General features: G+C 40.6%; 1 protein-coding gene across 1 annotated transcript in view; it reads left to right on the top strand.

Moving 5' to 3' along the window:
- The first annotated feature begins 1885 nt into the window (after positions 1-1885).
- ARID5B (AT-rich interaction domain 5B) overlaps positions 1886-14863 on the top strand; it is a 368024-nt gene continuing 355046 nt past the window's right edge. The window contains exons 1-2 of the mRNA XM_040361996.1: positions 1886-2050; positions 2357-2611. Of these exons, the coding sequence (XP_040217930.1) occupies positions 2030-2050; positions 2357-2611 (276 nt within the window). The 5' untranslated portion in view covers positions 1886-2029. The remainder of the gene's footprint in view (positions 2051-2356; positions 2612-14863) is intronic.

The raw sequence follows: 14863 nt of genomic DNA, 5'->3' as shown, positions 1-14863 counted from the left end.
CATATGGTGTAGTGCTTTTATATACTGTATATATGAATATCTCTTCCAATTTGTGTTTTTACGCATAGCACTTTATATATCTATATATAGATATATATCTATTTTATCGATTTTATATCTATACATACAGTATATATATATATATATATATATATATATATATATATATATATATATATAGTCTTATATCCAAATATATATATATATATATATATATATATATATATATATATATATATATATATAGTGCGTCTACATAGAACACTGAAGAACTGTATATATGTGTGTGTGTGTATATATATATATATATATATACACACACACACACACACACATATATACAGTTCTTCAGTGTTCTATGTAGACACACACAAAAAAATATATATATATTATATATATTTTTTTATTATTTGTGTGTTTACATATAACTCTGTATATATAAGGTGTGATATTTAAAGAGGTGTCTTCACCACTGTATGTATAAACTATAGGTATTGTATAGGTGTGTCTCACTATGCTTACATAAAACTCTGTATATACTATATATATATATATATATATATATATGGCATGAGTTACATATGGGTGTCTTTCTCATATAACCTATAGGTACTGTATAGGCGTGTCTCAATTGTGTTTTTACATTTAACTACTAATAAAAAATAAATAAAAATGAATATATATAAAATACACACATAAATACTGTTCTATGTAGTCTCTCTTTTATTTATATATATATATATATATATATATATATATATATATATATATATATATATATATATATATATATATATATATATATATAAAGAGAGACTACATAGAACAATATTTATGTGTGTATTGTATGTGTGTGTGTATTTTATATTATTATTTTATATATATATATATATGTGTGTACGTAGACTGCAGAATGATCGGTATTGTGTCTGATCAGTCTATATGTATTTCCACCCCTCCCCCTCCCTCCCTATGTATAACCTGTGAGTAGTGTCCATGTCTGTATACATGATGTATATAAATAGACAGAAGTGTATAAAGTGGTATAGAGGCGGATGTATATTATTTGTACTTTGTATTGTTGCACCATAGAAATAATACTAGTGCTGATCGTCCCTCCCAGTGCAGTGTGCAGATACAGACAGCTCAGCATTCCTTTGTAAATAACTTTTATTAGAACAATGCCCCCCCATGTCTGATCCTATGTCCCCATATAATGATGGGTGTCCCATGGTCCCTCTCTGTCCTGGGTGCACATCACTCGATCTTTATAATTATTATTTGTATTTCTCGGAGAAGAGAGAGCAATGTATTAATATTGATATGTTTATATAATAACGCCTCCCTCCCCTCCTCCTCTCCTGTACACACAAGCGGCGATCGTTAATTTATTAGATTGGAATAAAGAATGTATAAAGAGAGGGATAGGGGGGGGAATAGGCGGAATGTGGCAGTGAAGGAGTGTAATTTAACGATCACACGAATCTGCATGTCTAATAAAAGCGATCTGCTAAAGAGCATTAGAAAGAAGAGCGCCCCTGAATCTCTGCAGGAAATGTTCTTTATATTATACATATACACGCAGGTCCTGGCTGAGCGCTACAACACAACCACCGCTCACCGGCCCATTAAAAATTCCCCAGACGCTTTTTCTGACCGCGAACCTCGCCTGCCCCCGTCTCCCCTACCAGCCGTCCCCTCCATTCCCTTTCCCGATTTTTAAATCGATTTTAAAAGACAGCTAACCACTCGCTTCCTTCTCTCCGCAGCCGAGCGCGGCGTTCTTCTTTTTTCCCGCGGAGCCCCCGGTGCCAGTGGGCGGGTTTTTCGCCCGTCGCGGTAAAATTGGGGATGCTGGGAAATATTAGGAACCGTCGGTTGTTATTTTCGGGGTCCAGGTTCCGCGGGTCCCCCGTTTTATATTGAGAGGACGCGGCGGCGCTGCTCAGCCCTGCCAGGACCTGATGCAATCCATTGAAGCCAACAAGTTTGGAGAGAATGTTGAGTTCAATCAATTCAGAACGTCGAGATGGAGCCCAACTCACTCAAGGTATTATTATGTGCTCCTGTATGGCGTGCTCCTGGCAGAGGGGGCAAGGCTGGCACCCCCTCACCCCTGACCACACCAGCCTGACAACTTTCACACACAACTTTTCTAAGCCTGTGAAATGAGAATGCCAATTGTTTTATTGTCACATTCCTGCAGTGCTGTGTATGTGTAGTGTGTGTGTGTGTGTTATGAATTGTGGGCTTGCTGGATCTCCTCAGAGAAAGCTGTGTCCTTCATGTCATCTACAGCCATTCATTTATTGTATTTATTTATTTATTCCTTGTTTTTGTTTTTTCCCTCCTGCAGTGGGTCGGCTCACCCTGTGGTCTCCATGGACCTTATATCTTCTACAAGGCTTTTCAGTTCCACCTTGAAGACAGACCAAGGATCCTCTCCCTGGGTGACTTTTTCCTAGTCCGATGCAAGCCAGAGGAACCTATTTGCATAGCCGAGCTCCAGCTGCTTTGGGAAGAGAGGATCAGCCGGCAACTTTTATCCAGCTCCAAACTTTATTTCCTTCCAGAAGATACTCCCCTGGGTAGGAATAACGACCACGGCGAGGTGATCACCGTCTTCTAATTCCTTATTTCTATATTGTTACTACAACACCCTCCCCTCCTTTTTTCTCCGCTCTACTTCTGGGCTGCTGCTGCTTCTTCGATCGTACGCTTGCATGGGAGAGATGCACACTGTCAGGGAAGCTGCAGCATTGTAGGTTTTCTAAAGAGTTCTGCTAATCTGATGGGGCTTCCAGCTGTTTGGTGGGATCACAATTGCTGCTGATCACTAGTGGTAGGTAATTTGGCTGTAATGTTGGCAACGCTTGGACACTCATTCAAGTAGCTTCCTCAGCTTTGAGTGCCAGGGAACCTACCCAAGCTTCTTCAGCTTTTAGTGCCAGGGACTTACCTAAGCTTTGAGTACCAGGAACCTACTCCAGATTGCTCAGATTTGAGTGCCAGGGACCTACTCCAGCTTTTGAGTGCCAGGGACTTACCTAAGCTTTGGTTGCCAGCAACCTACTTCAGCTTCCCCAGCCTTGAGAACCAGGGACCTGCCTAAGCTTTGGTTACCAGGAACCTTCTCCAGCTTTCTCAGCCTTTGAGTGCCAGAAACCTACCTAAGCTTTGGGTGGCAGGAACCTACTCCCAGCTTCCTCAGCTTTGTGTGCCAGGGACCTACCTAAGCTTTGGGTGGCAGGAACCTATGCCAGCTTCCTCAGATTTAAGTGCTAGGGACCTAAGCTTTGGGTGCCATGAATCTACCCCAGCTTCCTCGGCTTTGGGTGCCAGGGACCATCCTCAGCTTTGGGTGCCAGGGACCATCCTCGGCATTGGGTGCCAGGGACCATCCTCGGCATTGGGTGCCAGGGACCATCCTCGGCATTGGGTGCCAGGGACCATCCTCAGCATTGGGTGCCAGGGACCATCCTCAGCATTGGGTGCCAGGGACCATCCTCAGCATTGGGTGCCAGGGACCATCCTCAGCATTGGGTGCCAGGGACCATCCTCAGCATTGGGTGCCAGGGACCTTCCTAAGCTTTGAGTGCCAGGGACTTACCCCAGCTTTTAATATCTCTTGAGCACGAAGAACTTACCCCAGCCTTCACAGCTCTAAATGCCAAGAACCTACTTCATGAAGCTAGTGTAGGTTCCTAACACTCATTAAGACTAAGGATGCTACTTGGGTGAAGGTCTTCAACATTACAGAACAAGTCCAGTTGAATGTGACTAACTACTACTCTCTATACCACAACCTGGATAAACAAGAATCTTTACAATTGCTGCTGATTGTCCTGCTAAGATCAAACACCCCCCCAGGGTGATTGCACAAGACGTATCGATAGATCGTTGAATCGTGTGTTCTGTCTTTTTTTTTTTTTTTTATATATATAATTTTTTTTGCTGTACTTGGCTTCTAGTCCTGCTTCACTTGATTGACAGCCCTATTAATAGCCTACGCTTGTGTGATGTGTGCACTGTTTTAAAGGATTTCACGTTAGGGCTTTGGTTTATCAGCCCCTGTGTGTTTTATTGCTGATTGCATCCATTACAGCCCCACTGCTTTATTATTGCAGAGCATGATGATATTGTTCCCATCTCAGTACTGTTGTTTGATATGTTCTAAGAGGGAGGAAATTACGAAATGGAGGCTGAGTGAGATCAAAAGCTCTTTTTTTTTTTTTTTTTTTTTTTTGCTGGCAAAGATGTGTTGAATAAAGTGATAAATGACAGGTACCTGAATAAATACATTCAGAATAACTTGCAGATTGGCTTGGGTGCATTGAACATAAAATAAATAAAATCTCTCTATATATATATATATATATATATATATATATATCAGTTAATAACCAGAACCAACACGTTAAGCATTAACTGCATAATCCCTAACAACAAATCTGATGTCTTTAGATTGTTTATTGAGATGATCGTTTCATTGGATGGTATTTATAACTAATTGCCACTATGTCATCATTTAACTACTTGAGTGCTGCCAACGGCACAATGCAGCTATTTTTTATATATATGTATAATCTGGGCATTGAAAGCCCCCCCCCCCTCCTCTCTTTCTTCTAACAGCAGAGAGAAAATGTTTGATCTACAGTTGGCATTTTTCAGATAATAGCCCAGATCATCAAAGCATGATCGGTTTACAGTGTATTTTTTCCAGATCTGTAATTTCAAGTAGCTCTGCAATTATTGCTGGTTTATTGTACTCCAATGGCTTCAATAGGTTACTGCTGAACTATTTTTACAGTGAGCCAGTCCAGCACTCTATTTATAAGAGAATAGATTGCATGCTAAATCATATAAACAGCATTGTTCCAAGGCACTCAGCCTATATCACATTTTTAGATCTCTTGTCCAGAGGCAAAGTCATCCTATTTTTAAGACTGCTGTTTGCTTAAGTCAACCTATCGCCTAATGGGCTTAATTACAGTTTTGTCTTTTGGCTGCATTTGAAGCTAGTGTTACATTACAGATGAATAATATTACATGTTTTAAATGGCTTCAGTATTCTGAGCTGTGCTTGGCTGCCCCCCTATGCTCACATTTTAACGTCTGGTTGCTTTGTTTCTCATTACTCAAGTTGTTTTTTTGTGTGTCTTTTGCTTCTGTCAACAATATCACGTTGACATTATGTTACTTAGGAGGAAAAAAAAAAAGGTTGTTTGAGAAAAAAAAAAAAAACATTAGCAGGTTGACCTTACTTCTGCCAAGATCTGCTCATGTCCCCTCCCCCTGTCTAACTTTCCTGTGCAGCTGTCTACCCCCCTCATCTGCCACCCCCCCTCCTCTTCTAGTACTTATTATTTGCTTTTCAAATTTATTACTTCAACATGGCTTGTGATCTGGAAAAAGGGGAAGGATTAAATATCAAGAAACCAGTATGAATATCATCCATGTTCTCCTGCCACTTAAAGGAAATGACTCAGCCTTTTTATTAGTGCCTGAGAAGCATCAATAACAAGCTGAACAACAGTTTGACACAATGCAGCGTTGAGATCTCATTTTAATAGTTGAACAATTGTCTGCCATAAATAGATGCTGATCGTGTTTTCAGGCTACTGGGCGTTGACAGATTTTTTTTTTTTTTCCTGAACCTTTAATTACCATATAATTTTTTTTCTTTTTAGTTTCCATTTCATACCTTTAGGCAGTTAAATAATTTTAGTACTCTAAACACATATGGACTTTTTTTTTTATCAAAGCAGTATAGACTAGGGTGTCCAGTATTCTCTAGTAGCCAATCACTATATAAAAGTCAGATCAGCAGAAGCAAATATGAATAGTTGCTATAGGTTACCACACTTTCAGGCTTCTAAAGCATTGAGGAAGTGGGAAGTGCTGTAACCCATAGCAACCTATCAGAAATAATTTATTACCTGATATAAACTGATACCTGGTTGCCATGGGTTACTATGCTTTCTGGCTTGGTCAGTAAAGCAGTGGGATAAGTAATGAGGAAGTAAACAGTGCCGTAACCCGTAGCAACCGATCAGGAATTATTAAATTTTTGATCAAAGATAAACTTATATCTGGTCGCCATGGGTTACTACACTTCTGGCTTGTTCAGCAAAGCAGTGCAGTGAGTAATGAAGAAGTAGAGGAGTGCTGTAACCCATAGCAACCAATCAGAAATAATTTATTACCTGATATAAACTGATACCTGGTTGCCATGGGTTACTATGCTTTCTGGCTTGGTCAGTAAAGCAGTGGGATAAGTAATGAGGAAGTAAACAGTGCCGTAACCCGTAGCAACCGATCAGGAATTATTACATTTTTGATCAAAGATAAACTTATATCTGGTCGCCATGGGTTACTACACTTCTGGCTTGTTCAGAAAAGCAGTGCAGTGAGTAATGAAGAAGTAGAGGAGTGCTGTAACCCATAGCAACCAATCAGGAATCCTTTCTTTTTCAATCTAAGATAAACTGATACCTGATTTCCATGGGTACTACACTTCTGGCTTGTTCATAAAAAAAAAAAAAAGTGCTGTAACCCATAGCAACCCATTAAGAATCTTCCCTTTCTTGAAGTAAGTTAAACGGATACCTGGCTACCATGGCTTACTCCACTTTCTATCTTGCTTGGTAAAGCAGTCAAAAGTGTAATGAGGAAGTGAAGTGCTGTAACCCATAGCAACCAATCAGGATTTTTTTTTTTTTTTTTATCCAAGATGAACTGATAACTGGTTGCCATGGGTTTCTGCACTTTCTGGCTTGCTTGGTAAAGCAGTGAAAAAAGTAACAAGGAAGCAAAGTGTTGCAACCAATCAGAAATCCTTTCTTTTCTAATCAAGACAAACTGGTACCTGGTTGCCGTGGGTTACAACACTTTTTAGGTTGCTTGGAAAATCAGTGGAAAGAGTTATGAGGATATGGAAAGTGCTGTAACCCATAGCAACAAATCAATACTTTATTGAGAAAACAAAATGTGCATGGTTGCCCCAGGTTATTACGCCATTTTAACAGTTAGGACATAAAGTGTTATAACTTTACCAGAGAATGTAAAATGTTATAACCCATTGCAACCATTCAGTGATCCTTTCTTCTGCAATTAAGACAAACCAATGATGGGTAACTATGCTTTTTTTGCTTGTTTTGTACACTAGTAGAGTAACATGGAAGTATAAAAGTGCTTTTACCCATCACATTCAATACAAAAAAGTGTTGTAACCCATAGCAACCAATCAGAACAGATTTTGTAATACTTGATCTGAGGACACGTGGTTGCTATAAATCACTGAACTTTGCTCCACCGTTGATATAGCCTGTTTGTATATTACTCCTGGCTGTGAAATCACAATGTTTAATTCAAGATTTTTTATTTTTAATGACTAAAGCGTGAATTATTCACATCAATTGGTCGGAATGTCTTTCCGGTCAAGCAGTGGCGTTTTTTTAGCACCGATGCAAAGGTCTGCTTATGTTGTGCTGCATAATATTGATAAATAATTCTAACAGGTAGAAAGTTTCCTAATGCAGTTGTGCTTTACACCCGGGTGATGTCATTTCCCCTCTGGCCTCGGTTAGTCATTCATTATCAGGATAGCAGAAGCAACAGAATTCAGTGTGACTTCATTGGCAGCGAGCCTACAGAAACGAGCAGTGAGAGCCAGAGCCTAGAGAGGGCAACATTACACTCCCATGTTCAAATACACTTTGTTTTCACTTGCTCCATTAACTTGTTTATATACAGCCGCATCCATTTATTATTGATTTGCATCATTCTGCAGCGTTTTCCATACTCCCCTAACTAGTTGCAGGCAAAAACATAAATATTGACTTCATGGTACTAATCTTTGCTCTTTGTGTTTTAATAGCTGCTAATCCCAAGAATGGGGACGGAGGGTCATGTTTGCTTTGATAATGGGGGTCTCTGTAGTTTATCTTTATGGTGCCTGTGCTAATTTTAGGTTTTGTCGTTTAAACGCCCTTGAAAATTAATTGCTTGGTGGTAGAAGCCGTTACTTCTTGATCTTGGTGCTTGTGTTGGTGAAATATGTTATCGAACTGATTACACAATAAATGTGTGTTGTGCAAGGCGGAGTAGTGTAACCAGGCTATTTTAATATATTAACTGAAGATCTGCAACAAGTTGTGGTTTGCAGAAGTACTACAGCTGTAAGCCTAAGAAACCGCTTTATTATCGCTAAGCAATTTCATGTAGTGTAGAGCAACCTGGCATTTGGATGCTATTGGCTACGACTCGAGTTGCTACTGCTATGCTATGTTACTGCAGCTTAAAGAGACCCTGTCATCAACTTTAAAAAAAAAGGCAGAAAAACCAAGTAGCTTACTTGTTGTTTTTTTTTTTTTGACTTTCTGTAAATAATTATGAATGACTTTTGTTCACTTGCAATGTTTCTTTTACTTTACTCAAAAAATTGACTACTGCAGGAGGAATCTATTCACTAGCACAGCCCCCCTCCATTGTTGTTTTTTTACTCTTCTTATGAGGGTGTGTAATTATTAACTGTGCTGACCCAGCCCCTTTACCCTCTCACCCATTTACTTCCCTATATAAACCCAGGGCCGATCCTAGGCAGGGTGCACAGGGTGCTTTGCACCCAGGTGCCTGCAGAGGTGGGGGCGCCAAAGTAGCCGAGTTCTCCCCTCCTTCCTTCTCTCCTTGTTTGTGTCCATCCAGAACAGATGTGTCTCTGACCATCTCCTGTACTATGTCTGTAGTCTCTGACCATCTCCCTTTACCATGTCTGCAGTCTCTGACCATCTACTGTATCATGTCTGTAGTATGTCTGGGGTCTTTCTAACAGAAGCCCTCTCTGTGTCCATCACAGAGGCCCCCCTCCAGGTCCCAATAAAGTACTCTGCTTCTCTTCCTGTATTTTGTTTATTGTTAAGAGATCATGTAAGGATCCCAGGGTAATGAAGACTTTGTGGGGGAGCATCTCTGTGGTTGAGTTATTGCCATAGAAACATTTGTAAAGGGGAGGAGTTAGTAAAATGACCACGCCCATGTGGGGGCGCCAGAAATATTTCTGCACCCAGGCGCCTGTGACCCTAGGATCGGCCCTGTATAAACCTTTACGTAGCTTTTAGATTGCGCACAGTTGTCCAATAGAAGTCAATGGGAACCGCATTTAAAACCGGGATACCCAAATACACAGTGCGCTAGTCAGCGCTGTATCCTGGCCTAGTTCAACAAGGCCCAGGCCTAGGGCAGTACTTTTCAGGGGGGCAGCACGAAAAGAGTTCTGCCGTCTTGCGCTACACTGTTAGTGTAGCGCCAGTATTATGGGGCGGACTGGGCTAAGAGGCAAATTAGTCTAGCGCCCTCATAAAGCGGCTGCACTGCTTCCGGTTTGCGGGCGGCCGGCATCCCGCACTGTGGGGGGTTGGGTTGCGGCGCGGCTTCTAATTTTTACTGCCTTTATCCTGGATCACAAACCTTCCTCACTGCGCTATATGTTTTCTGCTGCACCATTGGCATGATTATATCTTCTTAGTCCTCTCCATAAAATTATCAGAAATGTATGCTTAAAGTAGAACAATAGGCAACACTTTTTTTATTTATTTTTTTATTTTTGGATAGAGTAAGGGAGGGTTATAGCCCCGTCAGTTTATTTTTTACCATCGCTGTCCCATTGCAGAGATTTCCCTTCACTTCCTGCCCCAAAAAGCAAGTGAAAGGAAATCTATGCAAATTAAGGTAATCCATTGCCCCCCCCCCAGGCCCTCAGAATTAGTGTCCCCACTCGAAAATTTCAGGGCAGGTCTTAAACAGAAAGGGATGTGGCCTTGACAGGAAGCGGTGGGTCATATTTAAATTAGGGGGTGCATGAGTTTAGTCAGGCCTAGGGCAGCACAAAACCTAAATACACTACTGGCGCTAGTGTGAATCCACTCTAAAGCCTCATACACATGATTGGATTTCATCTGACAATTCCGTGGATTTCTGTCCAAAGGGCGTTGGCCGTGAACTTGTTCTGCATACAGACAGTAGAACTTTTTCAGCCAACATACATGAAACTACATGGTTTTTCAGCTCTTTAGCGCCACCCTTTGCTAACTTCTGCTAATGTTGTCTGATGGTTAGCATTGGTTCAGAGCATGCATTTTTGGAATTTGGATTTTAGTCTGACGGACTTGTGTACACACGATCGGATAATCCGACGGAACACATTTGTTGTCGGACAATTTGAGGGCATGGCTATCCAACATTTGTTGTCAGAAATTCCGACAACAATTGTCCGATGGAGCATACAAACGGGCGGATTCTCCGACAAAACCCTTCCATCACACAATTGTTGTCGGAATATCCGATCTGTGTACGGGTCGTTATGGTAACTCATGAAAAATGTGTTTATCAATGTTTTTTAGGCTCCCTTATTTAAAAGTCTATGGTGCCAAAAACGTACAATTCTGCTGCTGTACTACAAGATGCATAAACAAATGCGCAAAAATAGAATTGCCTTCCTATGCTCACACAGTGTGAATGAAGCCTGTCAGTCTGCTGGGGTTCCTGACTAGGGATGAGCTCATGATTGACAGATCCTGACCCACCTGAGAAATGCACGTCCCTTTATCTACATGTGGATCAGGGGCGGGGAATTTGGCTGCCTATGATTGGCCAAGGACAGTGACGGCTTCCTGGCAGGATCACTCAGGGGGGTTCAGACTAGGATCAGAACACATCTGAACTCATCCCTACTGCTCCCATCCATTGTGCCCTATGGCAGCAGCCTCAAGGCTTTTAGATCTTTACAAAAGGGGCCAGCATTTACAGGTAAATAACATGCAAAAAACGTGTTAAATTCACATGCAATCTTACGGGGAGATTGCTGTTGAAATGAATGGTCTGGTGTCAGGGTCACTTTAAGGTTTTAATTGATATTGGTTGCTATAGGATACTGCAGTTCGGTGCTTGTTGTTCATTACAGCTTATTGACTTTGCTGTACAAACAGCGACCGTGGACGGCTGTAAGGGTGATCATGTGTTACAAATAATCATCTTGTATCTGTTTCCTAGTTTATAAAGCAATTTAGATCATCACAAGCCTACAAGTTTTACATAAGTTACTGTTGATATGTGGTATACATTGTTTAATTTTAAGTGTAATTAAATATTAATAAGTAACCTGGCATATGTTACACTAGCCTGCCAATTTCTGTTTCTACTCACTGACATTATAAGTGTTTATACTTGGCCTTCTATCAGTTTGAAATTTCATTTGGCAGTATATGTTGCCTTGGGAACAATAATTACCTCATAAGCCATCAGCATGAGTGATCTATGAGCTCACTGCTTTCTAAAACCTACAAAGCATTGTGTAATGTGCAGGGGGAAAAAAAAGGACTTCTCATTCATAAGCCTGTTCTGTTTTTGGTTTGCAGTTTTATAGGTAACAGGAGTTGAAGTGAATTTAAATTTACACTAAGAGCTGTGTTTTGGCATAATTAGGTTTATTATAATTCTACCCATAAGTACAGTTTATGTTATACTTTGTCACCTAGTAAATGGGTGTTAGAAAAATTCATCTGAAATATACCACTTTTATTTTCTTTACGTATAATCCAAAAAAAAAGACATTACGAAGTCTTGTATCTATTCTTTGTTTGATATCAGAAAAAAAGTTAATTCTAAGTCTGATTATTTTTTTTCTGAGGCCCCGTACACACGACCAAACATGTATGCTGAAACTGGTCCGCGGACCAGTTTCAGCATACATGTTCGGTCATGTCTAGGCGCGAGCGGGCAGAATTCCAGCAAACATTTGCCCGCCGGGCCTTTTCCCAGCGGGCAAATATTCCTGGACTTGTTTTAAAACCGTCCGCTGGAATCCTGCCCGCTCGGACATGTATGGTCGTCAGTACAGACCTACCGTACATGTCCGAGCGCCCGCCGGCCCCTGCATGCGTCGAATGACATCGACGCATGCGTGGAAGCATTTAAAAGGCAGGCCCGCGTCATCGTCGCGGCGACGGCGCGGACACGCCCCGCGTATTGTTTACGCGCGGACTTCTGTACGATGGTTAGTACAGCCATCGTACAGAAGTCCCCGGGCAGACATGTACGGTGAAAACGGTCCGACGGACCGGTTTCATCGTACATGTTTGCCCGTGTGTACCCGGCCTGAGATGCATTATAGAATTGTAAATGTTATGTGCATTAAAGCTCTATAATATCATCTGTAGATCTCTAAAGGCCTCTAACTACATGTTGGTGTATATTGCTTACACAGATTTACATGCCTTTCCATGCCTGAGTTTGAATCCATTTAGCTTTGCCACTGGCAAGTATATATTATAATAATGGCCTATGAACAGAAAAGGATGCATAAAGGCACGCAGGTGCCAATAGTGAGCAACTAAAGCGATTTCATGCAACCTGTTTAACTTTATTAACCACAACACACTGTGCTGATAAAAAATGCTGTATTATTACACCACAGCTGGGGTGTGAACTGACAGCATAGGAATCATGGCATTTTGCATAGCCCCAATGTGGTGTGAACGAGCCCTAACTTTACAAGTCTGCATAAAGACATTTCTGACATGACATAACATACAGTATATTGGCAATTATAATTTTTCAGAAACATTTTAAGGCTGAATGTACACTAGCCTACCCTCACTGTGGCCATGTGAAAACACAGAATGCGGCAAAATGTTCTATTCTTGAGCGCCATTCTTTTTGTGTTTTTAGGAGAGGGAGGTTTAACCTTGCCTAAACACGGTAGCTCCTAAATGCTGCTAAAAGTTTATGGGGGCTATTTACGAAAGGCAAATCCACTTTGCACTTCAAGTGCGCTGAAAGTGCACTTGGGAATGCAGTCACTGTAGATCCGAGGGGGACATGCAATGAAAATAAGAAACAGCATTTTAGCTTGCACATGATTGGATGATAAAATCAGCAGAGTTCCCCCCCCCCCATTTCAGAGCTACCCCTCAGATCTACAGCGATTGCACTTTCAAGTGTATTTGTAGTGCAAAGTGGATTTGCCTTTCGTAAATAATCCCCTATGTGTACATGGACACACAGGCTTTTATGGAGTTGAGTTTAAAAGCTTTGGCAAAAAAAAAAATGGCAAAAGCTGACAGTGAAAGATGTAACTGTAGCAAGGTGATGGGGGCTGATCTGTGTTGGACATTGGTGACACAGCCAAGAAGTGCACAGGTACTGAGATTTGCATGATCGTGGCATCTGAGACAGAATCTTTGTCTGAAAACGTAATGCTTACACTGGATTATACCTGAAAAAAGATGGTGCTGTTCTTCATGGCAGAAAGTCAGATAAAGGCATTGTTGGGGAGGGGGTGTAGTGGACCACAGTGTATAAAAGTACAACCATTTGTGCGCTGTGGGGCACTGCATTGAAAAATGTATGTCTGTGTGTTTTGGTGCATTGGCAGCACTTGTGTGGATTGGCCCTTTCATGTTGCTTGGTATGCATGCATTTGACATGTGAAAGTAAAATTATACTGGATTTGCTTTAATGTCTGTAATTATGCTGACAAATCATTAGGATACATTGTGTTTTTTTGTTTTTTATATAAATTCCAAAGGTTACTGCCCCTTGCACATTAAATAGTATAGACCACTAAACCAAACCACTGAGCTGATCATCTGGTGAGTTTTTCCCAGGTTTTGGCTCTGTCACTTTGTATTTGCTGTAATTGTATTATGAAGTGCAGTTGGCTTTTATGTGGTTAACAAACTAACTACTAGTTCAGTGCTTACTAACAATTGACGTTTGAGGATGTCAAATATGTCCCCATTTTGAGCAGAATGTGCTGCGGAAAGTCCCCCACCACTTACTGTAACTAAATAGGCTTTAATGCTTAACTAGTCTTTTTGAATAAATATTGTAATCTAAACCTATGTTATGCAGACTGGGAACTAAAAATGTTCTAATTGTGTCTTTTAAATAAGCATAGATTGAATTAATGAGAGCATATTTTGCCATTCAGTTGCTTAGTTACAAAGTAGTATTCCTCAGTTCATGTGAGATAAATTGGCTCTTTTATGCTGCAAGCCCCCTAAACATAATGACTATATTGCTTTAGAGAATGAATATGTAGATTGTACCTTATTTCAATGATGTTCATACTTAAAGAAGTACATCATGATTTTGCAGTACAGAATGTCACTAATTGAAGCGTCTGTGCATTGTGCCTTTGTAATAACTTACATTTGGTCAAGTTGGATGACTTATAGTGTATGAAAAGTAAAGCTATAGTGTTTTATTTATGCTGCAAATTTAATTTGAAATAGTTCATTTGTATTCTCTTTTCCACAAAACGCCTTTCTAATTATATAAATGTCCATCTAATGCCAATATCTGAGAGCTGGAGCTACACTGGTAAGGGTAAAGCATGTACAAGTTAGATCCCTCTTCACATCACCATCCCAACCCCTGCATACCATCATCGGCATGCAATACACCACATTGAGCTTTTGGTCAAAGTGGTTAAGACAGTACATGTACCTCTGCCACCTCCACTTAACCTGTCAAGTCCTGTGTAGGACAGCTTTATTATTATTATTATTATTATTATTATTATTATTAATAATTTTCTGCACTGAACATAATTTTTGTGGCACACCCAGAATATGTCTAACGTGGTATGGGCTGGCCTATGAGACTTGAATTGCTGCCCAGGGACCTATAACATAAAGGAGAGACCTCCTCAAGGAGGTATAGGAAGAACCACATGTGATGCCAAATTGTGAAGACTGAAGCACAGGTTTCCTCTTCCACTGTGCGACTGCGTACCTAAAGCAGACCTCAGTAGGGCAGATATGCATTGTATGGTTTCATATCCACTAGCAGGCGTAGAGAA

This window comes from Rana temporaria, chromosome 8, assembly GCF_905171775.1.
Source record: "Rana temporaria chromosome 8, aRanTem1.1, whole genome shotgun sequence".
Lineage (NCBI taxonomy): Eukaryota > Metazoa > Chordata > Amphibia > Anura > Ranidae > Rana > Rana temporaria.
The sequence above is the reverse complement of the archived record's forward strand: the minus strand, read 5'-3'. Positions and strand labels throughout refer to the sequence as shown.